The 26,031-nt window shown below is 42.1% G+C and overlaps 2 protein-coding genes and 1 long non-coding RNA gene across 5 annotated transcripts; 1 reads left to right on the plus strand and 2 right to left on the minus strand.

Moving 5' to 3' along the window:
* Nucleotides 1-2,684: 2,684 nt before the first annotated feature.
* NUS1 (NUS1 dehydrodolichyl diphosphate synthase subunit) lies at nt 2,685-20,181 on the minus strand. 2 transcript variants are annotated; one of them, XM_087776461.1, is made up of 5 exons: nt 19,486-20,172; nt 10,597-10,719; nt 7,994-8,146; nt 3,626-3,725; nt 2,685-2,917 (listed from the first exon to the last, which is right to left on the minus strand). In XM_087776461.1, the coding sequence occupies exons 1-5, from the start codon at nt 19,889-19,891 to the stop codon at nt 2,827-2,829; spliced, it is 873 nt and encodes a 290-aa protein (XP_087632587.1). In that variant the 5' UTR covers nt 19,892-20,172; the 3' UTR covers nt 2,685-2,826. The 2 variants fall into 2 exon arrangements, 1 of the variants encoding a protein (XP_087632587.1); XR_015708719.1 differs by lacking the exon at nt 2,685-2,917 and adding an exon at nt 5,572-5,747 and having other exon boundaries at nt 19,486-20,181.
* Nucleotides 20,182-20,603: 422 nt separating this feature from the next.
* On the plus strand, nt 20,604-23,959 carry LOC148053370 (uncharacterized). 2 transcript variants are annotated; one of them, XR_015708532.1, is made up of 4 exons: nt 20,604-21,057; nt 21,162-21,302; nt 22,592-22,776; nt 23,116-23,959. It is a non-coding gene; the product is annotated as an uncharacterized LOC148053370 (long non-coding RNA). The 2 variants fall into 2 exon arrangements; XR_015708533.1 differs by lacking the exons at nt 20,604-21,057; nt 21,162-21,302 and adding an exon at nt 21,855-22,090 and having other exon boundaries at nt 22,588-22,776.
* LOC104008821 (nephrocan) lies at nt 22,334-25,798 on the minus strand. Its single transcript, XM_009460734.2, has 2 exons — nt 24,900-25,798; nt 22,334-22,928 (listed from the first exon to the last, which is right to left on the minus strand). The coding sequence occupies exons 1-2, from the start codon at nt 25,781-25,783 to the stop codon at nt 22,481-22,483; spliced, it is 1,332 nt and encodes a 443-aa protein (XP_009459009.2). The 5' UTR covers nt 25,784-25,798; the 3' UTR covers nt 22,334-22,480.
* Between the last annotated feature and the right edge of the window lie 233 nt (nt 25,799-26,031).

Below are 26,031 nucleotides of genomic sequence, written 5' to 3' on the forward strand. Positions count from 1 at the left end.
CTGGCCCAGCTCGTGGGTCCGGACTGGCTCAGCAGCAGGGAGAGGAAGCTTTTCGGGAGCCAGGAACAAGTTTAGCAAGTTCCCAGGACTATTACCACTATTTATGGTGAATGCTTTACCATAAAAGCTTTCGTAAGAGCTCCCAAGAAGTAAAAGCGCAGATACAAAACTTGGTCCAGTTCTTAGGATACAGGGAGCAATTTAGGCGGAGCGTAAGAGCGCGTGCCGTTTGGAATTCTCCGCTTTCCCAGAGCCATGCAGCAATACGAATAAGGCTACATCTCCCCAGTCAAACCTGCAGAAGTATTCACGTATCACCATAGCCTGTAGAAAGATTATAGTCTTTTATTGATTTCTTGTTTTACAGATTCAGATTTAACTTCCAATAATAAAGTTCAATAAATTGATTCCCTAACCATAAAAACTTGTTTTACACATTATGTACAGGTACCCAGCGACTACAGGCATACAGCACGTCACGGCTATACCACAGACCTTCACACAGAACAAGCCGGGGAGAGGCGCTAGCTGCACTGACAGACATTCAGAGATCAAGCTGTGGATACGCACCGTGCGTTTGGCACAGCTCACTGACGATTGCCCACACAGGGACAGTAAAATAATCCCAACTAAGTGACAATGTGGATTAGTTCAACTACATTAATTCCGGGAGGAACGCTTATTTCACAATTAAACTAGCCCTCAGAAGAGATCTGATGACGTTGAATCAAATGCAGCTGAACTAATCATTTTAGTTTCATTCAGCATCCCTCTATAGACAAATCCTAGACCTCGAGATCTGTCTCCAGTATAAACCAAGTCTTTTTAGTTGAGATATGCAGAAGTTTGAGGACTGAGGGGAGCTCAGGTATTAGAAGTGTTCTTTGGCAGTTTGATACAAATATAAAAAATAGATTACTTTTGAGGACTAAACTAAGCTTTTCCCATTTTATATCTTTACTGCCAGCACCAGAACTGCTTCAGTGACACAGTTACACTTACATATAGTAACTTAAACACCTTACATTTTAATGAAACAAAATTCATCCTACAGATAAACTCCAGTACTCAAGACACCCTCCAACAGGCTATCCGCTCCCCACAAAAAAGTTAAACTTCACATTCAGTGAGAAAACTTCCCCGTGGCAATGCCAGAACCCAGAAAACACCGCACGACTGTTCATCCTCTCTGCAATACGGCAACTGGCAAACGTCAGAGAGCAGCCTGCAAGGGGCAGCCGCCCGCACTCTGGGCATTCCAGCTCATGTGGGATGGTCTGTGATGTCAAAGACGTTAGTTAACTGATTAAACATCCCTTTCTCTTTTATGAGAGAAAGTAGACCACAGCGCTCCCATGTAACTGCAATCTGATCTTAGTATGACGAAAAACTGCAGCTAAGAGTTTATGCAATCTGCTTTACAACAGTACATCAAGCTGCAACAGTTAAGATGCACTGTTTCACAAGGAAGCAGACATTCATTTAAAATCTGGCAATACCCTTTTAAAAGCAGAAATTTTCCCTTCCAGTGACATGCCTATCCTGAAGGAGATAAAGCCAGACTCATTTTGAAGAGGGAGGTGAAAAAAAAAAAGAAACACTTCCAGAATGAAGTGTCCAACAGTTCTACGGCCTGCAGGGCAGAAGGCTGCAATATTAATGTTTTCCTCCAGTAATACAGCTCTAAAGATATTGCTTTGTCCAAATGCTGCTATAAAAACTTCCAATTCCAAATTACTTCCAACAATAGGAATGTAACTCAAATAGAACATTCCATGATGAAGACCATTTAGCTCATCCATCCATTTAGTTATCTCAGTTTTGAGATACTGTAGCTTCCCTTCATCTTCTTTCTTGTCTGCTGCAGACTCCCATTCAAACTTCTAATGTGCAGTTCAGAACAAACGCAGCAAAAGGCTTAAGCAGACTCCCCCGCTGGGTATACGAGCACAACAAGCGAGTCACATTAGCCATGGAAGTGAACCTAGTCCATTTTCAGATTTTTCAGCAAGTGACGCCAGAGCCTTGGCCAGCTTGTCACCTTAGGTGAGAATTTTATGGGGAAAATAGGTATACAAACAATACATAGTACTGTTTATGCTTATTCCCTATGGAAAACTGACCTGATAAGAGAAGTTTTCACTCAGGGCTGTAGGAATATTTTGATTTTACCTCTTAAAAAAAAAAAAAGAGGATGGATAGTGCTACACAGACTACCTAATCCACTTACCCTAGAAACTTCCATTCCTTTTTATGGAATCTTCTCAGCATTTCTAGAACTTGATACCTACTGCTGGCTTAAGTCATCACAGCCAAGTAGGAGTGTCTATTCTCACAGTTAACAGAACCAATACTGACTCCTCTGCAATTCACATATTATATAGTAAATATATCTGAAGATAAACCAGGTGATTAGCTCTGAAATGCCCCATCATGAAGAATTAAAAAGAAACAAACTGACATCAGAGTTCTTCCTTGGATTTAAGGACTTGGAGGGCACGAACTCCTATTTACGTTGTCCTGTAGATATCGCAAGACTTAATTCTTGCATATTCTTTTGGTCACTTAGACATTACAGTGAGGGTAATTCAGCTTTGAACGGCTTTGCTTGCAATAACTGTCTTTTTCATAAGGGAAGTCTGTGAATTTCCCTTCCCCATTGATTCTCACGCACTCACACAGACTCTCTAGAAAGGTAAGACACTTTATTGAATTTGTTGATAAATTAAGAAAGGACTATGAACCAGACTTATGGGTCACAGGTGCTTGTAAACAGACATCAATTCCTTCCCACAGAAAGCCTGACTCCATGTGCTCAGCCAGAAGTCACTTTCCCCAGCGTTGCTCACAGGCTGCATAGTGATGGAGGGCAGAGAAAAAGTCTTCATAGCTGATGTTCAGGTGGGAAGGCAAAGAACTGAGAAAGCAAGTTAGAAAAGTTAAAATAAGCTCTTACAAACACCGCACAATTCATATGGCACGCCAGGAATATCACTACTTAAAGCAAGCTATTGTGTAAGTAACCTTGTGAAGTTGTTCTCAACACTGTTATGTCACTCTACTCTAGTAACTAAACTAGCTGTTAATATCTTGTCACCCTCTAAATCAAAGCCTACCTGTTAGAGTACATAGGGCACTTCAAATTAGTGAGGAAGCTGGAGAAGCACAGGTCTGCCCAGACATTGAAGTGTCCTACAAATGCTCTCAGATTTAAGAAATACAGCAACTATAGTCAGTTCAGTTATTGCCAAAATTGGAAAGTAATTCAGAGGCGTGATCATCATACATTATCCTATCTCCCTTATATCCTTACTTGCCCTGACAGAAACCTGTAAGCCACTCAAAATCCACATAAGGAACACCGACAGAACTGGGATTGGACCACTGAGACTAGATGACGGAAATTGTTCCTTAAACCTGAAGAGTAAAGCCTGCTGTTGCCTAGTTGTGGCTGAAGGAGCAACAATGAATGTTTGACAGGTTTCATTTAATAACTTTTAAATACCCTCAAATCAATCTCCAGACACCTTTGTTTAGACAGATCTCCTCTTATGGCTATTCCCATAAAGTCAGTCACAGACAGATATTATTCCAACCTGTTGTACAGTATTTATAGGCAACTCACATGATCTCTGTCAGTCTGATGTGCCACGGAAGGAATCCTAACGTGCTGTCCACAGGACCAAACTTCAAGACTAAATCAGGATCAGGAAATCCATTTGTACCTGCAAGAACAAGTTAAATTAGGTTTTGTCAAATTCACCAGAAGATTTGTTTTAATTCTAAACCCTAAGGCATCTGCTTTTTCATTGAATGCATTTTTTTTTTTTTCAACAATTAAAAGCCCAAGAGGACAGACTGGTCTTGCACCACCTGAACAGGATCAACTGAACAAAAGCTTAGGCAGCCACTGCAGGCCCAGTTGGACTGCTATTTTTATGTCAGGTAGTTTTCAAAGACTTGGTAAGGAAGTGATAGGAACAGTTACATTGTTTTGAATAACAGCAAACTTTAACACTGTTGTTTAAACTGACTTGTTCTAGTTTTGTCTTGGCAAACTTGACTTTAGTAGCACAGAACATGCTGTACCGTGACCCATACATACCACAGTCCTAACTCAACTATGTGGAGTTGCAGTCAAGTAGAGTAAAAGGACTACTAACACACAAAAAAAACCCCAAAACTTAATGAGGTTCCACTGAAGAAGAACAAACTGATATTACAGACCATCCAGAAAACAAGTTGTTAAAAAAACACCCTCTCAGATGAATTGCTCCTTTCTCAGTTTGGAGCTAGACAGATAATTTTAAAAACAACTTTTACTATGAAATTTCAAACTGTTGCAGGTGACATCTTTCTGGTTAATGAGCAAGGAAGAACAGGGCAATTTTTTTTTTCCTGTTACTAAGTGGACAGCATGAGCCATCCCAGGGCAGGGCTAGAAGGACTTCACTAAGTGCCACACTCTTACTACCCAGAGCTCAAAACCCCAGTCACCGTCATTCCACTAGTCTAATCCCAACTCAGATGACCGCATTGTCTCTGCCCAGTCTCTGGAACAGGGGATACAAACAGCTGTTTGAAAAAAACTACTAAACTTTATCCCCTGAAAGGCTGAGACCAAATACTACAGTTTGATGCAAAAGGAAGCCTTCCCCAAAAGAAGCTAAATCTTTAGTAGCTTGCTGTTTTGCTCACCAGTGGGAGCATCCTACTGATCTCTCGAGGTTGAAGACAATCAGTGGCCAGATGACACTCTCTCCCTTCCATACACTTCTGCCGTGCCTGAGCTACTCCAGGGTAAAATTGACAGATGGGCAATAAGCTTAGAATAAACAGTCTAAGTCCAGCTTTCCCTGCTAATTCTAGCAAGTTGATTAGGGCAACGTGTGAAAACCAGTATAGTAGTCCAATGGGACCCAAGAAGGTAAACTGTTCTTCATGCACCTACCTAGCTCACCCGAAAGCATTCCAGCAGCCATAACTCTACTGTGTTATAATGCTGCAATCAGTCATGATTATTGCATGCTATTTCTTGTTACCCCTTCCAGTATCCACTAATTCGACAAGTTAAGTGCAAGAGTGGTTACACTGCATAACACCTACCTTTAGAAGATAAAAAGTTTAATACTGCCCATTTGCTCTGAACTTCAGATGTTATTTCTCAGTTTTCTCACTTGTTTGAAAATACCAAAGCAGTCAAGAGCCTTTTACAAGTTTAAGTTTAGCTGTAGAGGAACTTAACTTTGGGAATAACAGAACATGAAGCTAAGGTCCGATCAGATTTTGCTCCGCCCAGGTTTTGAAACTGAAGCTGGAGACTTCAAAAAGTTCACACCCTCCCTCCCCACTGAATCATCACAATAATAATCCTTTTACCAGAGGTAAAGAAGCTATTTTCCCAAGCATGTGCATTTCTAAGGAAGGATGAAGTATTTAGATGTGAGTGCCGTGTGCCACAGTCCAGATCTTAGCTCAAAGTTAAGAAAAAAATTATAAAGCAAAAGCCACTTCTGTGCTCAGAAGCTAGCATGTTAGTATGAAAGAGCTTTGCAGGGAAGCAGTGAATACTTAGAAGTGGGGACTCTGGAGGAAGTGGACAGCTTTACTCATCAGCTGATTCAGTAGCTGAGTACTCCTCAGCTGGCCAGTTCAGCAGCAGGATCTTCAACACTGCAATGGCTTTTCAAACAGGAAAAGACCTTCAGAGAGCCCAATTAATGCTAGTATTTCCTTCTGGTTCCTATCTGAAGGAAAATGAAAATGTACGCTGTAGTATTACGGTCAGAACAGCGTATTCACAACACAGTACCGTGCTTTCCACTCTGCATCCATTTCTCTACCTAAACATATCAACACTATAGATACTTTACATGTGGAAGCTCCCTCAGAGCTGCTAGAGTTACAGCACTCTTCAAATATAGCTCACACAACATAGAAGGATTTGGGAGCAGACTCAAAAAAAAAAGGCCACAAGACTTGGACACTCAAGGGACAGGAATCTGGCAACATCCCTTCTAGGTCAGGAGTTCTGCGAGGGGATCATGAAGTAATTTGTAGAGCTGACAGCACTACCCTTCTCTTCTCACATAGATTTTATAGGACAACTTGAACAGCCTTAATTGATAGTCATGTTCTTTACTAGGAAGGCAGATGGCAAGTAGAGACAATATTATTATACAGCTGGCACCTACTTTTCTGAAAACAAGCTAGTTAGCAGAGGCATTGCTTAGAAGAAAGTACTCTTAAACTTAAAACTCAAAATTAGAGAATGACTGGATTAAGAACCAGAAAAGCCACATGACAAGCTAGAACCATACCATTTTAAGCTTCAATAACTGCATCCTAAATATGAACAGAAAGTTAACCTACATTATGAGGCATCTAAATCAAAATGTGAAAAAACCCCAGAAACTTACAGAAGTCACCATGAACACAAATCCTAAAACCAGAACTACTCAAGTACTGCTTTTCAGAACTCAGTCTCAATTTAGATCAGTAACTCACAGATGCTTACGTTCAATACCTTGCCATTAAGGATGCACAGAAACTAAATTTGCCTACAACTAAGTAGTTTCATAAGCTGCTGCTAAATAAGTCATGAAAGAGTAGTTTTTCACCTCCAACTGTCCTATACGTTAAAACCAGGCAAATTAATAAGCAGGATTAGTTACAGATACTATCCTTAGTCATTAGCTACATAGATTAAGCAGCCTGTTCTTAAAGTTCACAGTTTTGACAGATTAAAAGTCTAGGAGATTTCTTTTTCTGTGCTGAGCTAGCATGCATTACTTGGACAAAAAATCTGCTCAGTTTTTAAGGCTATGCAGGCTGGACCTAATACTTCTAACACATCCAGACACTGAAATGCAGAGAGAGAAGATAATGAACAAGCGTTTGAGAAACTCTAGTTAAACAACACTGGTCAAAATACATACGTGGGTATCAATTGTCACCAGTTCTTCACAGAGTGAGTGACTGTTTTAGACAAGCAATTATTCATTTCCTGAAGTTGCCTTTGAGGTATAACAGGATAGATGTCTAAGTTATTTCTTCAGGTGTCTTATTAAAGATGTTTAATAATTCCATTACAGTGAGAAGCTATCATGCAGCATGCTGACAACAGGGAGAGAATTCAGTTTGAAATTAAGTGTCTAAACTGCCACTGTAGTCAGTCTGCAGAGCAATTCAGCTGACCACCCACTTCACTCTCTGAAGGCCAATTAATGGGACCCACACTACAATAATGTGCCCGCAGACATCCAAGTTCAAGTGTGCAATCTGAAACCTGAACCCTGGCAAGCTAATTGCAGCTGCAATTAACACACGCATGGATCGCCTAGCAAAGCTGAGCAAGTACTACAGCTCCATAGCACCAGTGGGGAAGTGGAGGCTTGTTCTCAACTACTTCTCCCAGATGTGGAGATTAAGGCAGCCCTACTCTTTTCATAGCTACTGCATGTAGCCATGCACCTCAGTGCAGAGTCAGTAATCTGCACAAATTAGTAATGAATATAATTAAGCTAGTGTGGGTTATACAGCAGCAAAAGATCAGCAAGTGCTCTATCATTTGCACTCAGGGTGGTAGTTAGGCAGCAGTAACAGCTTTAATTGCTGTAACTAGGTCTGGAAAAGACTCTCTGCCTATACCCAGCTTTGCAGCAGAAGTTAACCTAAGTTATAATAGTCTAGTTTCAGCGGTACTTTTTTCAGAAAGCTCATCACAGAACATCCCACAGAGGCTGCAAACTCTGAAAAGCTGAGACTCTCCAATTTAGCTTAAGGTTTCCTTTTTCTGCTTAAAAAAAAAAGCTCAAAAGGGAGTAAACCAGTAAGAAATTTTTAGCAGAAGCCTGAAAGCAATAATCATAACTTACCCTGATAGATTAAGCATCAAGATGCATACGTCCTAAGCAATAAATATACTAGAAACCGAATCCATTATGCATCGGGTACTCTTTCCCCTCCTCCCCACAGACCGTGCCATACTTACTACTTAATAAGTTGTCTAACACATTCACATCCAGGTCTGTGTATTTTCTTTGCTGCTGTGCTACCAATTGACAAAAGTTCTGAGCAGCTTTTACTATGTCTGCTTTTCCATCTTCCGGAGACAGCACCTTCAATGTAGATTGGCAATTTAAAACTGAAAGTACAAAACACAGTTTAAAAGCAACAGAAATATAGTTGTTTTGAATATGCTTTAGCTATTCACAGCATGCGATTGAAAGTAACTTGTAGATTACTTCATATATTATACAGCTAGTCATAGATATACCTCATCCACCTCTTACAGAAGTGGGCAAGAATCTTCTGCATTTGCTGTATTACAAAAAAGCAAGTTTAAGGCAACTATTTTGAGAAGTCTTGTGAAAAGTGATTTAATTAATGTCAGTCTTGACAGAGTCTTCCAGGGAATTTGTATTGGTTCTTATGCTGTCAGGCAAAGCAGTGAGAGGAAAGTGCCTAGATATTAACCTGGGAGGTAGTAAGCAATACAGAACATCTTGCAGTTCAGGGAAAGGAAAAAAAGATCTAATTCCTACCCTAAAAGAGGAAGGTGTTTTAACAGCTACTGTGGACATTCATATGACACAATGATTAAGCTGGGGCCCTCCCTGAATACAATCACAGGATCTTGCAGCAGTGCTTCAAAATTGATGCAAGAATTACAATACTGATCTAAGATTCCTACAGAGAAGCTAGGAACCAGGTAATAGTACCATAATTCACCCATTAATCTGTAATTATGCCTGTGGCTTAAGAGGACATTTCACAACGATCTCATTGTCTACACTATTGTAAGGTTACAGTCTTCTTGCACTACATGACTTGCATCATTGTCAGTTCTGATAAGGTACCACAGAGGTAAACTTAGCGAGGAAGCTGAAGGCTACAGATAGTGTACTAAATACAGCTTGAAGTAATTGGGTTAAATACTAGTGTGTGGACGTGTAAGACTGATACAGAACTTATGATAGTTATAACTAGATACTTCAAAATAGCTTTTCTTAAAACTGCAGAACCTGACTGCAAAGGACCACAGAATACAGTCAGAAGACTCATAAGAACACCTAAAAAAGTCTCAGTTACTCTATCCAAAGCCACCACAATGAAAATAATTGTTCCTTGATATTGTTTGATTTGTCATATGTCCTATGTTAAAGAATATTTCTCTAACAGTATGCAGAAGTGTAAGACATATTTTTACATCTCAGAAGTAGTGAAAAACTGCAGTTTATTATTATAAACTGGGCAGATGTAAGCTTACTCAGTTCAAAGTATGCAACGTCTGGTCTGACTGTCGAGACTTCTAAGTAAGAACGAAAAATTCTACATCGAACAGAAGATGCCTCTGCTTTTCATAGTTTCCAGCACAAAAGGTTCCCGAGACTTAAATGTACCCTTTCAGTCAGCAAGCCCGAGCAGTCTTCCAGTAGTTCACTGGTCTGGACATAAATACCCTTATTTAGATAAGTGCAGCTAAGTATGCTAGAGTTCAAGACATTAACAGCCTGTCTACCCTGGTTTCTGCTCATTATTTTAACCTTCACCAGAATGAAGAGAAATAACATGAAACTTGGGTGTTTCCATGTAAATACTAGCACCTTAGCCTAAGGTGTTTACAAGGCAATTTTATGCTACAACTTTGGACTTTATATTGGAAAACTGACACAAAGGATCTCTCCATCCTGTTAGCTCTTGCAGGGAAAGCACAACTCAGCCAACAGTATCTTAAATGCAGCTAAATGTACTACAGCTTGTGAAGTGTAGGTTTTTTTCTTAAGTCTTTGAACTATGCAATATGATTGTCTTAAAACGTAAGGGGTTTTTATTATGAGACCTACTTAAATGTTACGAGTTGTAGGAGAACTGTGTCAGCCTATCCCTCTAAGGCAAAGGCTTACTTTAGTAAGTACATGCTTATGATTTACTACATTTTGAACAGACTTCTATCATTTGTGTTAGTCAACATACCTAAATGAATACCTACAGCAGGTAGTATTGAATAAGGAACATTAACCTTGAAACACATTCCTGTTTTCCACTTCTACTACATACAAAAGCTATCACAAGTTGTTTTTTTTAAGCTTACACCCTTTAGCTTCCTGGTGTCATTATACATTGCCATGACAACCAGCAGTTTTGTTCTTTCCCTTCTTCCTCCCAACTTTGAGGTATAAGTTTGGAAAGATGGAAGTGCACGCACTGTTAACTTGACATCAGTTCTCTCACAGTAACTCCAGTGTTTTTTCAACTCTCTCAGCAAAAGGATACATCTTACTGAAACAGTGGGGAACTGAGCTACACTGATGCATTAAAGGGGTCACACAGCACAACAATTGGGCTAAAGGAAAGATCAGACTACCCAGTAATGATCACTATGGGAAGGAGAGAGCAACACTCCACTATTAGTTAAGAACAAATAAGCACAATGAAAGTTTACTACTAGCCCAGGAAGGCTGCATGTGTTCTGATAATCAGTGCTTAATGAAGGAAAAGGTCACTGTACACAGGAATGTGTTTAAGTAAAAGCAGGGTTACGATTCCTATACAGCTAGAGTCATACCAATTCCACATCACAATTCATCTTACCTTGATCAGTTTTGTCTTGATTTGCAAATTCCACGGTGTACTTGGAGCAGTCTAGTCCTAAGAGCTCTTGCTGCTGTTTTAAAATTTCATCCATCAATCTCGAATTATTCCTCTTGAAAATACCTTTAAAAAAAGGTTGCATTGTCAGCCAACTCCTATAAAGAGTGCTACAAAACAAATCTGACACTAGGCAGGAAGAAAAAAGAATCAGGTAGCCAGTACTGGTTTCAAACTGGAGTTCACAAGTTCACAAGATAAGAATCCAAAGCAAATGCTATTGCACATGACTAATTTCAGTGACCTTGGAAAGACAGCTCTCGTGCTTTTGTTCCTCTTTCACTCAGCCTGGTTTAAGTAGCAAGCTGCAATTGCATAAGGGAGAGTTTAAGACTTACTTCATTGTCCTTCACATGCTACCAATAGTTTGAGATAGCAATACCCTACCAACCAGTACAGGACGACCAAGTCAGACTAACACTAAGTTTCTTTAAGGCCCATGCTGCTGTAGATTTGCAGCTTAAGTCTGCTGCCACTTACTGCCACACCATTAAGGCTGCAAGCTAACAAACCAAGTTACCACAGAGCAAGAGCCAGAAGACTAAATCAGTGTATCAGGCCACAGTAACTGTCCACTCTTATGCCATGGATTTCCTAGTAAGAGGATTTCACAAGCTGTATATTCCAAGGAATTAACGCAGCCCCCAAGGCCTACCATGTTTATGGTAAACACATTTTGAGTGCAGGACATTACAAAAACGTGCTTAACCAAACATACTTGGGCTCCTGTTCTAAAATAAATCCTAGCTCTTGAGAGACACAACTATTTCTAATTAAAAGTCACAGTAAAAATTAAGTGTTACAGCTTAAATATTTACAATGCAAAAGTGTGGCTAGGCATATTTACTTAGGAACTGATAACGCTTTTATCACATTGTATTCAGGGGTGGTTACTAAGAGCCTAAGTTTCATTCAGAAATCGTATGTCAAGCACTTCTGTTGACCAGTCTAAAAATGCCCACACAATCTTGCAAGAAACACTGAACTCGTATACAATTTTATGCTTATGATCCATCACCTCAACCTGATTCTGGGATTAGAAACTGCTACAAACAGCAGCCTCCACATCAGTAGTGGTCAAACAGGGTATTGGCATGGGGTTAAAACCATAATACATTAGGAGTTAGTTTGCAACAATAAGTTATACAATGCATTTATTTAATATGCTAGTCTTTTAGCCCTAGTGAGTTAGTATTTTATATTAGGCTTCATTAGAGGTAGTAAAGTATCTGGTTTTCCTCCCATCCTGGATACTTCCTGCAAAAAAAATAATTACTTCATTACACCAGTGTTAGTGATGCTTATAACTGATTTCACATGTTGACAGACAGGCAAATGTCAGTAAGGCAGCAACCTTGATAGAAAAAAAGTGTTAGAATACTTTCACTAAGTCTAAACTAAAGCTAAATTGTTACACTTTGTGCTCCTGTTTACTAGTGTATATTCATACATATTAGAAGTTGAGAATGCAGCTTTGAATAATGCTGTTTGATACAACTCTGCTTGGATAAGTCTGTTTTGTGCTAGAGTTAGCACTGATTGTCTTCCTTACACTTAAGGTCAGCAGCAGTGCAGCTCCTGCAATTGCTAATCCTGCACCATCTTCAAGTAAGATCTGTGCGAGGTTGTGTGTGCCTCGCCTCTAAGAGTCACCTGACTTCCATCCACTTTTCAAGATGAAAACACACCCCTATGTTCAATATTCAGAAAAAGAGTTGGCATAATTAGGAAAGGCTCCCAACCTGGGAAACAGACAGCTGCTCTCTTCTTCCCCTTCCCCACCCAACACTAAAGATATCAATTCTTTTCTCATGAAAAGTTGTTGCCTATTCCTGTCAAAGATTGGAAGAACAGATTTAAGAATCTGCACTCCAGCTTTAAAGTAAATGAAGACATTGGGGAAAACAGGTAGGAGAATAGACTAAGGTGCTTACTGCTCAGTAAAAAGGGACATCAGATAAAGGACTTGGTCCGTCCCTGAAGCGAAGGTCCTTAATACACACAGTCAATACTGAAGACGTGCCAGATGTGTTCTTGAGATTTATCTGAATATCACCAGCACTTCCCTTCTACTCCTTATTTATCTCACCCACCTCCTTAGCTGTTCAAACCTGGGTCCTGTGTTGCTCTTGGAACAGCAGTTTAACACGAACTGGAAGCTACTCTTGTTGTACTGTACAGTTGTATGCCTTTCTCAGAAAGGCCTCCACACCTAAATTCCAGCTGATCCACCAACCTTGACACACCTGCAGTCTTCCTGCAGAGAAGATCCTGAAGCACATCAGAAGGTAGTAAACATCCAAACTAACTGAAATCTTCATTTAAAACCAATCACATGTGGGAACTTTACTCCTTCAGTATTTTGTCTCTCAGGGCACAAGAGACTTTCTTACGAATGTGTCTGATGGGAAATACAGTCCTGCCAGAGGCCATGTACATGGGCCAAATTCACATTTGCCTTTAAAAATTATTTTACATGGTTGTGGCTCAGACACATGCTCCCTTCCCTAACAGCATCTCAAAACCCTGTTTGTCTACACAGTGCATTTTTTAAAACTTTGAAGATATATCCAAATTAATTCTGAAAGATGCTGATGGTAATTTATACATGATAAATATAGTAAACAAGAGCACATGAGTAAACCAACTCACTAACAGAATTCAAGTGTTCCTAGGCAGCGAGACTTAATTCTTGATTTAATGCTACCTTCCAATTTTGTTCAGTCTTCCACAGAAATTGAACGCAAGTCCATAATATGATTTTAACACTATAGAAAGTTAATGTTTGACAAGAGGTCTAATAAATTTTAGCAATACAACAGCTGTTTGCTGTTAAGTGGGGAAAATTTCAGCCCTACTACTGTTTCTAGTACAGAACACAAACATGAAATCATCACTATTATTTCTCATTAGAAACAACTTTTGTTTTTGAAAAGCAGAAACAGTTTTGTTCAGTCAGAACTCTGGAGTCTTTGCAAGCTGGTGCAAATGTGCATATTCCAGCAAATGAAGTGTTTTAAGAATTATGCATATTTAAGCACTACAATTCCCAAAGCAAGAAAGTATAGAACTTCAGTTTATTTTTTTTAAATTACTGTGAATGTGTGAGCTGTTTCCAGGGATAATTCTCATTTTTACAACACAAGCTGCAAACCTGCTGTTGATCATTAGTCCCCATTAGAGCAGAGGCAAACCAGAAGCATTTTAGCTTCCTGCAGTAGCCCTCCATCACATGGGTCTTTTCCAGGGCACACGCCTCTTTGCTCAGTTTTACAATAGTTACAAGCTGTGCTCCTTTGCAATCAACTGGGGTGTTGCAGCATTTTAGGCTTAGAGACTGACAAATGCAGTTTTGTAATTAAGAGGCTGTGAGTTCAGCAGAAGCAAGGCTCAAAACTGACAGGAATTGCAAACTGGAGGGGAACAACTGGCACAGAGAAACACCAGGTGGTGTCAACCACTTGTTTGCCTAGGTAGACTACCACAGCCACCACATGTTAATGCCTTGGTAGCATCTCAAAGTTCAACACTCTCACTTGCCCTGCTTTTTAAAGCAGCAGAATCTGGTAAAACACAGGAGAAGAGTGAGCTTTTCCTCACAAGGGAACACCTTAACCACAGTTGGGCCTAGGAAAGAATATATTTCCACAGCAGTTCAGTTACTTGCTTTTTCTCAACTCCCTTTCAGTGCCAACAAGAGTCATAAGGTAACTAGTCTGTTTTAAGCATCAAACTATTAACAATTTGAGAAACATCAAATCATAACATACATGCAAGAAACTGTTTTAACACATGAACAACTTCTGCCTACATCCTCATGCTGGATCATGCTGGTTGCAGTTTAATGGAGGAAAGCAGGGTTTGAGTGATTACACTGGACCTCACAAGATATGGAGAGCTCGAAAAATGTATTAGGTTTGTCTATTCCAAGAGTCCAGAAGAAATATAATCCAAATTTCAGAGTGGCTGAAGTGACTTAAATGTCATCCACATTAAAGCCACTTAAGCTAGCAAGCACTAACCAAACAGGAAGAATTCAAGTTAGAACTTATAACCTCATTCCTCCACATTTCTTTTTGGAGGGACATTCTGTACCAGGAGAACAAGAGCTCATCAGCAATCAAGAGACAAGATACTACTCTCATATTACCCATACCTATATGGAGATTATCTTCTACAGGTTAGCATCAGTCCTTTTAATAAATGTGGCCTGAGGACCCCTGCCAACTCAACACCAAAACGCAATTGTTGAAGTTTTGCATGGGTGAAGACCCACAGTAGATGCCACGCAATACTGGTATCTCACAAAAAGTGTTCCAGTGACACAAAACCAGAACATATTTATCTACCCCAGTGAAGTGAACACCCAGAAAGTTTTATCGATTGATCAGATGTGCTGAACTACCAAGTAATTTGGAAGAGACTAAAAGCCTGCGTTTGGGGCTAACAAAATAATTTCTTTTGCTTACTGCAGTACGCTATCCTTTCAAAGAATTTCTAAGAGAAAAACGGTCAGAAGTAAAGCAGTTCACTGGAAAGCTAAACCCAGGGTGAAGTAACCCAAGTTCCCAATACAGTCGTACTATGAGCTTTAAGAAGCCTTCAACCTGAAGCATCTGTTCAGGAGCCCAAAGTACTCAAATGCTACAATTCAGCAAGCTCCCAAAAAGCGCTCCAGACTTGTCCCAAACTATTTCAGGAAAGCTTCACTGGTGGACAGAAGTAACAGTCAAGCAAGCTCCTTTGAGTGGCAAAGTAACTTTAACAGAAGAAAGTTGAAGCGTGTAACACCGGTCAAAGTCTTCTGCTCCCCAGAAGGTATTTTAACTGCTATCATATAATTGCATAATCACTGCCTTCTGACTGCAAGAAGGCTGCGTTATTTCCTCAGAGATAAAGCGTTGACCAGCATGGCTGGACTTCTATCAAGTAACAGGATGAGCAATACAGAAGTCCACAGAAATAAATCCTTGATCAAAACCCTAAGGTTTTAGTCAATCTGGATTTAAAAACCAAGGTGCACACAGTAGCATTAAGTTTATTATGCCTTCATTCTGCTGCGTATCAATGAAAACTGGGAGAATGAAAAGGGCCCCCGAACACCAGAGGCAGTAAAAGCGTGCGAGCTTAGGCCTCCAAGCCTGCTGGGGGGGGGGGGGGGAAATCTCAGTTTTGAGCACTGCAACTCATAGCACCATATATTTATTACAGTACAAGAGAGTTGCTTATATTATGATCCTCTTGCACTCTGCAGAGACCTTTTTACTCATCTTCTGGCATACTGGTCTTCGTGGATTCAGAGGAGACAGCCAAGTACCTGATCACATTCCACAAGTATTATTCAATACATTTGTAACATATTGGGTTCTGTAATTGCCCATGAGAATCAGCACAACTCCAGCGAAGTTGCCCTTAGAGTTACTGGTGCAGCTGCTGGAACACACTAGTGTCACCTGGGATGCAGCTACTTATTTTGACACTGAAGAATACAGAAACAACCTTCTATCTAGTCATTTTGTTAAAAATGTAGAAATTCATTACTTTAAACAAATAAACAGCTTATCTGGCAGTTCTTCTTTAAAGAACGTCATGCTTATCTCTCTTCCTATAGAAGGGGCAATTAAGGACACATTTTCAATTTAAGCCTTCTACAGGAAACTGACACAATATTTCTTCCAGAAAATGCAACCACGGAAGACCACTCGTGTAATCAAAGTTTCCTGTTGCAATGAGAAAAATCTCAGTGCTACAAATATGCAATGAAGGAAAAGGAAACCAATTAAAGTATACCCCACTACATCTAGCACAGATTCAGAGCACTTGTTATTGTGTTTCCTTCTTCAGCACAGCCAGCATCAGTGGGGACAACATATCTTTGACAGTAGATAGTTGGTACAATTGTATGAACACAGAACCTTACTGAAGCTCAGCAGACTGAAAGTAAGTCTCACCACCTGAGAAGATGAAAACAAGTGCACAGCATAATTAAGGTTCACCCTCTGCTACTGATAAGACCAAGCTGTGCCTGACTTTATTCACCTTCACTACACTAGTGTTACTGCTGAGGGTTCCAGACATCACTATTATTCAGAACCAGATTTAGCAACAATTACAACATCCTACTTAATGACAAGTCTATTTGGAAATGCTGTATGCTCAACCCAGACACCATAAGGAGCTTAGCACCAAAAGAAAGGGAACACATCTCCTGTTACCAGAGGTAAGCATATACTCAAGCCATATGAATGACTACGTGCTCAATCTCTGAAACTAGTTTAAAAGGCTCAGCTGACAAGATGCTGTGCAAAAAGCCATTGCGGCTGCTATCCCAGAAAACCCATTGAACACCTGTGAAGAACATGCATGAGTAATGGCAGGCTATTCTCATCAAATCTGAAGTTTGGCAAAAGCCACTTATTTAAAATGTTTTAGTTACTCTGCATTAAGTCTTGCCTTCTTCAATTATGTTCCAACAAACTAGAATTTGAGCTGGCAATTAAACCAGCATATTCTGGTATCAAACTACTAACAGAAGAATGAACTACTATAAAGCATTGTGTCTTTATACTAAAATCATGAGATCACGGCCATATTCTCAGATTTCAAAGGTGTTAACAAAATCTCTCCACATTCAGCTTTAGCATGAATGTAACAATACATGGGAACAGCAGCAAATAATCTCAAAGATATTTTTTTTCTGAACTGCTAACAAAGACAATTGTTCTGCAAGGTTACTTCAGCTATACTGCTCTTCAGAGGACATAACCTTGTCATTTCTGGTCATCATATTTACAGTCTTGTAATAGCCAGTCTTAGACCTGACAGGATCTCAACACATGTGCTGGAGAGGCAGAAGTAGCTTTGCCACAACGAAGGTGTCAGACGCTGTAACAGCCCTGGCTCCTCCCTGGAGGACAGGATCTCGGCCACAGTGGCTACCTAAGCACTGGCTGGTGCCTTCTCCCTCCTCAGTGCTGAATGGCTGCACCGTGCACGATCTGAAAACCAAGGCCACCAAGAAACTCTCAGCTGGATCTGTTCCTCAATTCAGTTCTCATACATACAATTTGTGCAGCACAACGCAGGGAACTAAAAAGGAACTAAGAATACATACATAACGTACTAGGCAATACTGCAGATAGCTTATTTGAGGTTTGACAGAAATTAGAGATCCTGTAGAATAAAATGTACGCAGTCCTTCAGGCTATGAAGGAAACTCTCGTTTGGTATTAATGTTTGCTCTGCAGCATTTAACCTGGTTGAATGCTTTCCAAATTGCGAGCAAAAATATCAACTCATAAATGACTTTTCAGAAGGTGCTGTTTTCTGTGTCCTTGACATGTTATGCAAATATTTTATTCCATTCCTTGACTTCCAAATGAGGAAGTATTCTCCCACTGAAACACAACGTAACCAAGTTCTGCAACAGCCCTGCACAGATGGCCAGTTTAAACTGCTAAATGACTGGTATTAAGCATAGTTTCTTAAAAAGATCTTAGATAATTTAGCAAAGTCAAGACATTTGAGTCTTACATCACATTTGAGTCTTATATCACATATGGAGGACCAGACATGAAACAGAACTATTAGTGGCAGTGGTTTAAAAAAAAAAAAAAAGGCAAAAAACTAAAAAATAAAAAAAATGACAAATGCCTACACTCAGGGCAAGGCCTGCACAGCTCAGACGCTTTTACACACTTGACAATAGATTGCACCTACTTAGGTGGAATGCAATGTTGAGTTTTTCATGAGCGAGCACTAGAAGACAAGTATTACAGACTGTACCTCTAACCTGGCATAAATCTACAGAGTTAATCTAATTTGCATGACATCTCTAGACAGCCATCAGAAGTGGCTCAAAACAACAGTTAAACATTGGTCTCCTACAGTCTCACCATTGACAGCAAGAACACAGGAATCTTCAGCATGAAGATTTCTCATCTGGGGAGGGCAGAAACAGGACACACTCCACCTCAGGTATTATTAGCCCTTCTGAGTTGATAGCTTGTCTAGTCTCAGTTAGAGATCATCTCTCAACAGCTGGGTAGAAAGCTTCATCTAAGCATATCCTGAATACGGCTGGTTTCATCTCCTCAGTAGGAAAGGATACGTATGAGGAAGACAGATTTGTTCCATGATTATTCCACAGAACATTAAATCTAAACTCTGAGCTTATCTTCAAGATACTCAGTGACGTGGAATCAACGTATCTACAAGAGTGAGAGTTCAAGTCTTACATCTGAGACCCAGTAATGAATAAAATCACATAGTGGATATGAAAAAACACCAAAGTTCTCACAAGCACTGGCTCAGAGTTAACTCAAACATCAAGTAGCACCAGTCCTTATACCAAATGCAGACCATGTAATTTAATTTTACAATGCAGACAGTACACAGGGCACACATGTTTACGTTTCCTGTCTCTTCACGTGAGAAAGAATGCATGCAAACAGAGGGTTATTCTCATTCATCCACTTCTAGAAGTTCAGACATAGCTCATACACAGACATAGCTCATACACAGACATAGCTCATACACAGACATAGCTCATACACAGACATAGCTCATACACAGACATAGCTCATACACAGACATAGCTCATACACAGACATAGCTCATACACAGACATAGCTCATACACAGACATAGCTCATACACAGACATAGCTCATACACAGACATAGCTCATACACAGACATAGCTCATACACAGACATAGCTCATACACAGACATAGCTCATACACAGACATAGCTCATACACAGACATAGCTCATACACAGACATAGCTCATATGCTATGCGCCCGCGGCACCACCTCTCCCCGACCCCGCTCACCATTATGGTCGTAGACGCTGACATAGGAGATGCCCACCGCCATGCACCACACCACCAGGCTGGCCATGTCCGCGTAGCTCGGCTCCTCCTCGGTCACCACCAGCCCCATGTGCACCGGCAGCTTCTGCAGGGCCCGTCCGTCCGACCGCCACCGCTGCCGGCCCTGCGCCGCGCCCCCGAGCCGCCGCCGCGCCGCCCCCGCCTTACGAAAGGCGAAAGCCCCGGCAGCGGCGGGCGCAAGGAGGGCGCAGGAGGCGGCGGCGGAGGCGGCGCGGCGCCGGAGCCAGGCGCGGGGCCCGGCGGCGGCGCGGCCGCGCAGGCAGGCCAGCAGCGCGCGCTGCAGGCAGAGCAGGGCGCGCAGCAGGGCGTGCAGCGCGCGCCACGCCAGCCCGCCCGCCCCGCTCATGGGGGGCGCGCAGCGCGGGGCGGCGGCGCCGCCGCCTCCGCCAACCGACAGGAGCGCGCGGGGCAGCGGCGCGGGGCCCGCGCGGGGAGGGAAGTGGGGGAGGGGGTTGCCTCAGCCGCAGCGCGCCGCCCGCCTCGCCGCCGCCATCCCCTCACTGCCTCCGCGTCGCCCGCCCGGCAACCGCCGCCAGTGCCGCCATCTTCCTGCCGCCCCGCCTGATCTTTCACCTCTCACCCCGCCACATGCGAGGCGCCCGTTGGCCGCCAGGCGCGCTGCCGTCACTTCCGGCCGCGGAGAGCGAATGACGTGGCCCTGAGGGAGGGGAAGGGGCGGGGCGGGGCGGCTGGGAACGGTCCGGGGCGGGGCGGCGGCGAGCCCCGCCCCTCGCGGGTGGGCGGGGTCTGGGCCGGGGCCGCGCCCCCTTGCGGCCGTTGCTGGCGGCGACCTCGCCGCTAGTGGGGGTCGGCGGCGGCCAGAGCGCGGGACGTGGCGTTTAGCAAAGCCGTGCGAGGCCCTGCCTGGCTTCGGGCCTCCGCGCTCTCCCCGGGGCGGCCGGCCGGCCTGCCCGGTTTCCCGGCTGTTCCAGGCGCTCACCCGGAGACCCCCCCCTGTGCCCAGCCTCGCGGCGCCCGCAGCGCCTCGCTCGTGCCGGCGTTTGAGGCGGCGGGGGCGGGGGGGGGGGGAAACCTGAGCGTCTCCGGGGCGGCCGGGCCGCACGGGCGGCGCCGTTAAACGGCGTCTTTCCTCCCCCAGCACGGTGCAGATAGGGCTCGGGCACGGGAAACGGGGGTAGCGCCGCCCCCAGCGACCCGCCGAGCGTGGCCCTGCGGGTGCCTGCGCCCCGGGCGCCCGCAAAACCTGCGGCTCCCGGGGCGTCGCTGTCTGGGCTCGTAACGGCCAAAGACCCAAATCCCGCCGCGGGCAAAAGGCGGAGCGGGAGCTCGCGAGCCAGCCCCGTGCCATCGGACAGGCGGGTGGGCTGAAGTGGCACCGGGAAGCATCTGAAGTCCTCATCCGCCAATATAAAACGGAACGAAAAATACCGTAGCATGAAAATGTTTTTCTTGCTCAGAAAATGACTACTTCCCGGACTTCTAATGCAGACCAACATTAGCCAACAAAAGTAACACAGTCACGGTGCCAGGAAGGCTTGCGCTGTTCCATAGGTATCTAAATCTTTAGCTACCAAAAATTTGGGCGGCTGATGATACGTTAAAAAGATAAAAAGTAAAGAAAAATAAACTTGTATCGTTCTGTTCCGGTTGTATAGCTTAATGCGTTGGGTGCCTAAGAAACCCAAGTGACAATTGCATTTGCGTAGGCGACCGAGCCAAATAGCTGCACTCCGACACCTGACAAAACAGCCTCTGTGAACGTGAGTGATTACTCAGTTACTGAATGCCAATGGAAGGTAAAGAATAATAGAAACTGTTTGCTTTGAAAAGTAATTTGCCGGTGTTATTACTCCTCAGTTATCAGTTGAGATTTATGAACTGCCAGGAAACCCCTCAGATTACTGTTTGTAAGTCACTGGGTTTAGCGGTCTCGGTAATCCAGTTTTGTTTAGTTTTCAAGCACTTTGGGAACCGCTTGATAAAATTTGTACGTACATCAAAGTTGGTGCGTATGCTATTAAGTCCTATTTTTGTGTGCAAAAGTCTGGAAGGTTCCTGCCAGTGAAAGGGGGCACGTGCAGTGTGTACTCCCACGTGAAGTACACCTAACCCAAACATATACACGCAGCTTCTTGAGCTATATTGTAGTCAATCAGCTATTTAGCTACCAAAATAAACTCTTCCAAAAACTTCGTCTCACTTGATCTTACCCTAGTATTTGCCAGAGGCAGAGGACTATTTCCTGAGAATCTGCCGCCTTCTGTTTACAACAAGAGAATCGGGTCAAATTGATCGCAGTGTTTTTATTCCTTGCTATTAATTAACTTTGGAACTAGTATTAAATCTCATCGACCAGGACACCGATTCTTCTGTTTGTTCCATGTGCTGTGATGAAGATGAGCCTTCTGTGTTTTGCCTGGAGCTCAGCTAATTTAGGTCTAATGTCATTTAAAATAGTCTAAAAGAAACAAAAGAGGCAAATATTTCAGGAAAACTGAAATTCATTTCTCAAAAGCAAGAATCTCTGAAGAATCCTGAGAAATTGCCTGCACCGGTGTAACTCTCCATCTCAAACCACACACCTGTGAGTTTAAATGTGTTGAATGCCAGACTCCTAGTAATAGCACCTTGTGGTATTGCAGGATTTTATTTATGGGGGTTTTATGCAACTATAAGAATGCTCTACTATAAAAAGGTCCATACAGAGTTACAGACTGCTGTTCTAGGAGACAGTAATTGTATTCTTACTTCCCTCTAACTACATAGTACTAATGGCATAGAAAAACTATTTTTTTTATGATTTTCAGTTTACAGTGGCATCGTTCCTATAGCCTTTCTGTCACCAGCTATTAAGTCTTATAGTACAAACTAAAGAGGAAAAGTTAATGGCAGACCAGCTGGTTGTCAGTAGAGGCGCTGGTGGTAGCGGGCAGCTCTGGACGACTTTAAGGTTCACCATAGATTAACCATGGGGTTAATCTAATTCATAATCATAGTAGTCATCATCGGTGTTTACTCCAACGCTGGAGGCCTCATTGGGTTTCATTTTCTTTCTGTCCTCTTTGCCCCTTTCCATGGAAGACAGATTATCTTCACACTGCTGCAGAATCTTTTTGGAAGACATCCAACTTTCTCCTCGGCTTTCTGCCGGCGCCGCGCACTGTCCTCCCCTGACATCCGTTCCTTTGGCCACCAGCACTCTTCTGGTTCTGAGGAGGTCACAGGTGCAGTTCCAAGGGTTTCCGTCTAAATACAGATGACGGAGACGAGGTAAATACTCTAAGACTTTGCGATCCAAGGCAGATATCTTGTTGTTCCGTAAATTTAGAACCTGAAGCTGTTTCAAGTCCTTCAGCTCTTGTTCTCCAACATCCTCTATGTCATTTCCCTTTAGATCCAGTCTAGCAAGGGTGTCTGGAAGTCTGAATAAAAATAAAACAACACAAATGTGTTATGTTCATCATATTGATTCTGGTTGTGTAAGCGGTATTTGGTGGTGGGTATTTGCCCAGGCACATCTGACATATTAAGTATAACTATTACTAAGAAAAATGCAATCTGCTGCAAAAAAGATGTGGTCCTGAAATTTTCATGTTATTTTTTGTTAAGTTACAGGAATACTGTCTATGCACACTTGAACTGTTTTCCTGAAGTATTGCTGTGACCTGTACTGGCTCTCCTTCTGCAACTGAACTAAACAGCAATTTTAGTCCTACTGTACGATGAAGAAAGTTATATGTTCAATTGAATGTCAAGCTTAAAAATGCATTTTGTGCTCTTTAATGTCGTAAGTATGCCAATGACCAAATTATAGCAGCATTAAACACCAAAAGTTTAGAGAAGCATGGCAACACTGTTCCTTCAAGTACTTCTTGAAGGGCATCTATCACCTCTCTGGGCAACCTGTTCCAGTGTTTCACCACCCAGGAGAAGTGGATTATTTTCTTCCCAGAAAAAAACAAAAGAAGCTTTCTTTCTCCTCATTCCTGCTGAATAACTGCTAAGAACCATTAACTGTGCTACGGTAACTGTATTTTTTAGCCTTTGACACCGGTGACTGAGTTCTCGGACAACTGTCAGAAGTAATACTTTTATTTCTGTATACCCATATGTACCTGCTGATCAGCAGACAATTAAATTAAGTACATAAGTTTTACTTCATGTCATTTTTTCCCTCTTTTATGTTTACAGTCTCCCCTTGAAATCTATATTCATTGCTGAGTTGAAAATGAAAGTCCCCAATATCTCATTAAAAGCCGTACTGTTTGAAGGCTAATAGAGAACTCCTTCCTGTTAATTCTCTTGACTACGAAGGTTGTAAAATAAGATGAATTAAACAATACTAAAGTATCTAGAAAGCATTAAACATTCCTGTCAAGCTAGACTGAAATCAACTATTTATACACCACTAAATCACTTTCTGATTATAAAGCTGCTGCCAAATAGATTCAAATGCTAAAGGACCTGATGCTAAACAAATGGAAATTTTACTGCATTATTTATTTGGGCTAGTTAAACCTGTTCACAAGCCATAAAAATAAAATTTAATAGTGCTGTTGTGTTAAAGAAGTTGATGTTAATGGAATTACTTTGCTATTTTTATGCCATCTTATTGCACAGCTTTTTGAAATAATGAAATCGCCACTTCATATCAGACTAGCCTCCATTTGGCTTAATGTGCCATCTCTGGTAATGGCCAGGACCAACATTCAGATGAATGTGAGAGAACCTGTAAGCGGGGCGTTAATGAACACAGTGTGCCCAAGGGATGTTTCTTCTGGGCTCCTTTGACTAGAATTTTGCTTATAGCCTGAAGCTGGAGAGCTTATGTGCACTCCAAATACTTTGTAATGTGTGAATTTAATGAAGTTGGGAATGCTAATATCCACTGAAAAAGCGCATTCTTTTTGACCAGACTCAGCTCCTGAAATCTTAATATTTTAACAAGAATAAACTCAGTGTGGGTTGGTAGAAACATCAGTTTTAAAATTTCTGTCTTTCCTTTTTATTGAATGCTCTATTAATTTTGTGTTATGGGAGAAGATAAATCTAAGCAGCAGTCTAACTTCTCTGTAATCATTCTGTTGTATTCTCCTAGCAGGTTCCTCTTATTCGTGTGCTAATTAAACAAAGTAGTCTCTCTGGCAGGGAGAGATGTGAAATGAGTAGATTTACTGGGGGCCACAGATCTAATGAACACAGCTCTACTTCTATGCTGAGACTGCTTACAAGAGTGCTAATTAGCACCAGTTATGGCAGTGGGATTATGGTATGGATAGACTTCTACCATGACTGGGTCTGAATGCAAATTTTTTTCCAGTTTGGCCCTCATTCTCATAACGTAAGGAAGGAGAGCTGACACCTGGGAACCAGCTGTCCCCGGGTTCACTTGCCTCAGTGGAATAGAAATGAGGAGATTCTGTTCCAGTGCCAGATTCGAAAGCTGTGCACACTGCTGAAGAGCCCCTGCCTCAAACATGCTAACAGCATTGTTGTCAAGAAACAAGTGCTTGAGGTCTTGTAGTCCTTGGAAGTCCTGCGCTGTCACCCTTTGAATCAGGTTATCGCTGCAGTCGAGCTTCTGCAATCTGCCGGGCAGCCTGAGTGGCATAGTGTGGAGCTGGTTCTTAGAGAGCTCCAGTGTCATCAAGTTAGGAAGAAGCTGGGCACCATCTATTGACGTTAGCTGGTTTTCTGACAGGAAGAACTCGGACAGGTTTTCTAGCTGTTTCATGTCTCGAAGTCTTATTGTTTTGAGTTGGTTTTTCTCTAATTTTAGTGACACCAGGGATTTAGGTAGGTCAAGAGGCACTTTTGTCAGAAAGTTGCCACTTAAACTGAGAAACTGTAGATTTTGGAAAGACGCAAAGAAGTTGATCGGGAACGAGTTCAGTTTATTATCAGCCATGCTCAGATACTTCAGCCTAGGAAGCTTAAGCGGTGCAGACACAGATTCCATGTTGTTGCCGTCCAGAATCAGGCTTTGTAAATTGCACAGGGAAGAAAATACACTGGGAGGCAGAGTCGCAATCAAGTTGTTCCGAATATCGAGCACCCTTAGTTTCATCAAACCTTCAAAATCAGACGCATGCAGAGTGTTGATGGAGTTATCAGCGAGTTTTAAAATTTCAAGGCCAGATGGGAGGAAAGTGGGTATTTGCGTTAGCTGATTTTTGTAGAGTTCCAGGGACTTCAAGGTGCTCAGAGCTTTGAAAGTGTTGTTTTCTATTGATTCTGTGCCACTGCATGACAGGACAAGCTCTTCGAGGGCTGACATTCTCCTGAAGTCCGTAACCTTAAAGAGAAAAAAATAATTCATGTGGTAATACACCATCTATTTATGGATCTCCTCACTGGTTACTTCTTCTGGATGCTCTGACAATTGCTAGTATATATTGAGAAACGATATATTTAGAATGAGAAACTAAGAGAAATGGTAACAATAGAGGTGTTACTATAGGCACCTGCGGTTTGTCAGTATTTACTTACATTTCTATAATTTTGTTGTTTAAGTACATGTTGTGT

The sequence above is a fragment of the Nipponia nippon genome, unplaced genomic scaffold, assembly GCF_047370975.1.
Source record: "Nipponia nippon isolate SJK-2023a ecotype South Korea unplaced genomic scaffold, ASM4737097v1 scaffold_4, whole genome shotgun sequence".
Classification (NCBI taxonomy): Eukaryota; Metazoa; Chordata; class Aves; order Pelecaniformes; family Threskiornithidae; genus Nipponia; species Nipponia nippon.

What these genes read in the sequence shown, in the direction of transcription:
- NUS1 (XM_087776461.1), bottom strand. Translation starts at nt 19,891, where the DNA reads ATGAGCGGGGCGGGCGGGCTGGCGTGGCGCGCGCTGCACGCCCTGCTG. An exon ending in TCAAGACAAAACTGATCAAG is followed by an intron (nt 8,147 to 10,596) that starts GTAAGATGAATT and finishes TTGTACTTTCAG; the next exon opens with TTTTAAATTGCCAATCTACA. An exon ending in ATCAGACTGACAGAGATCAT is followed by an intron (nt 2,918 to 3,625) that starts GTGAGTTGCCTA and finishes TTGCTTTCTCAG; the next exon opens with TTCTTTGCCTTCCCACCTGA.
- LOC104008821 (XM_009460734.2), bottom strand. Translation starts at nt 25,783, where the DNA reads ATGTCAGCCCTCGAAGAGCTTGTCCTGTCATGCAGTGGCACAGAATCA. An exon ending in CTCATTTCTATTCCACTGAG is followed by an intron (nt 22,929 to 24,899) that starts GCAAGTGAACCC and finishes ATTTTTATTCAG; the next exon opens with ACTTCCAGACACCCTTGCTA.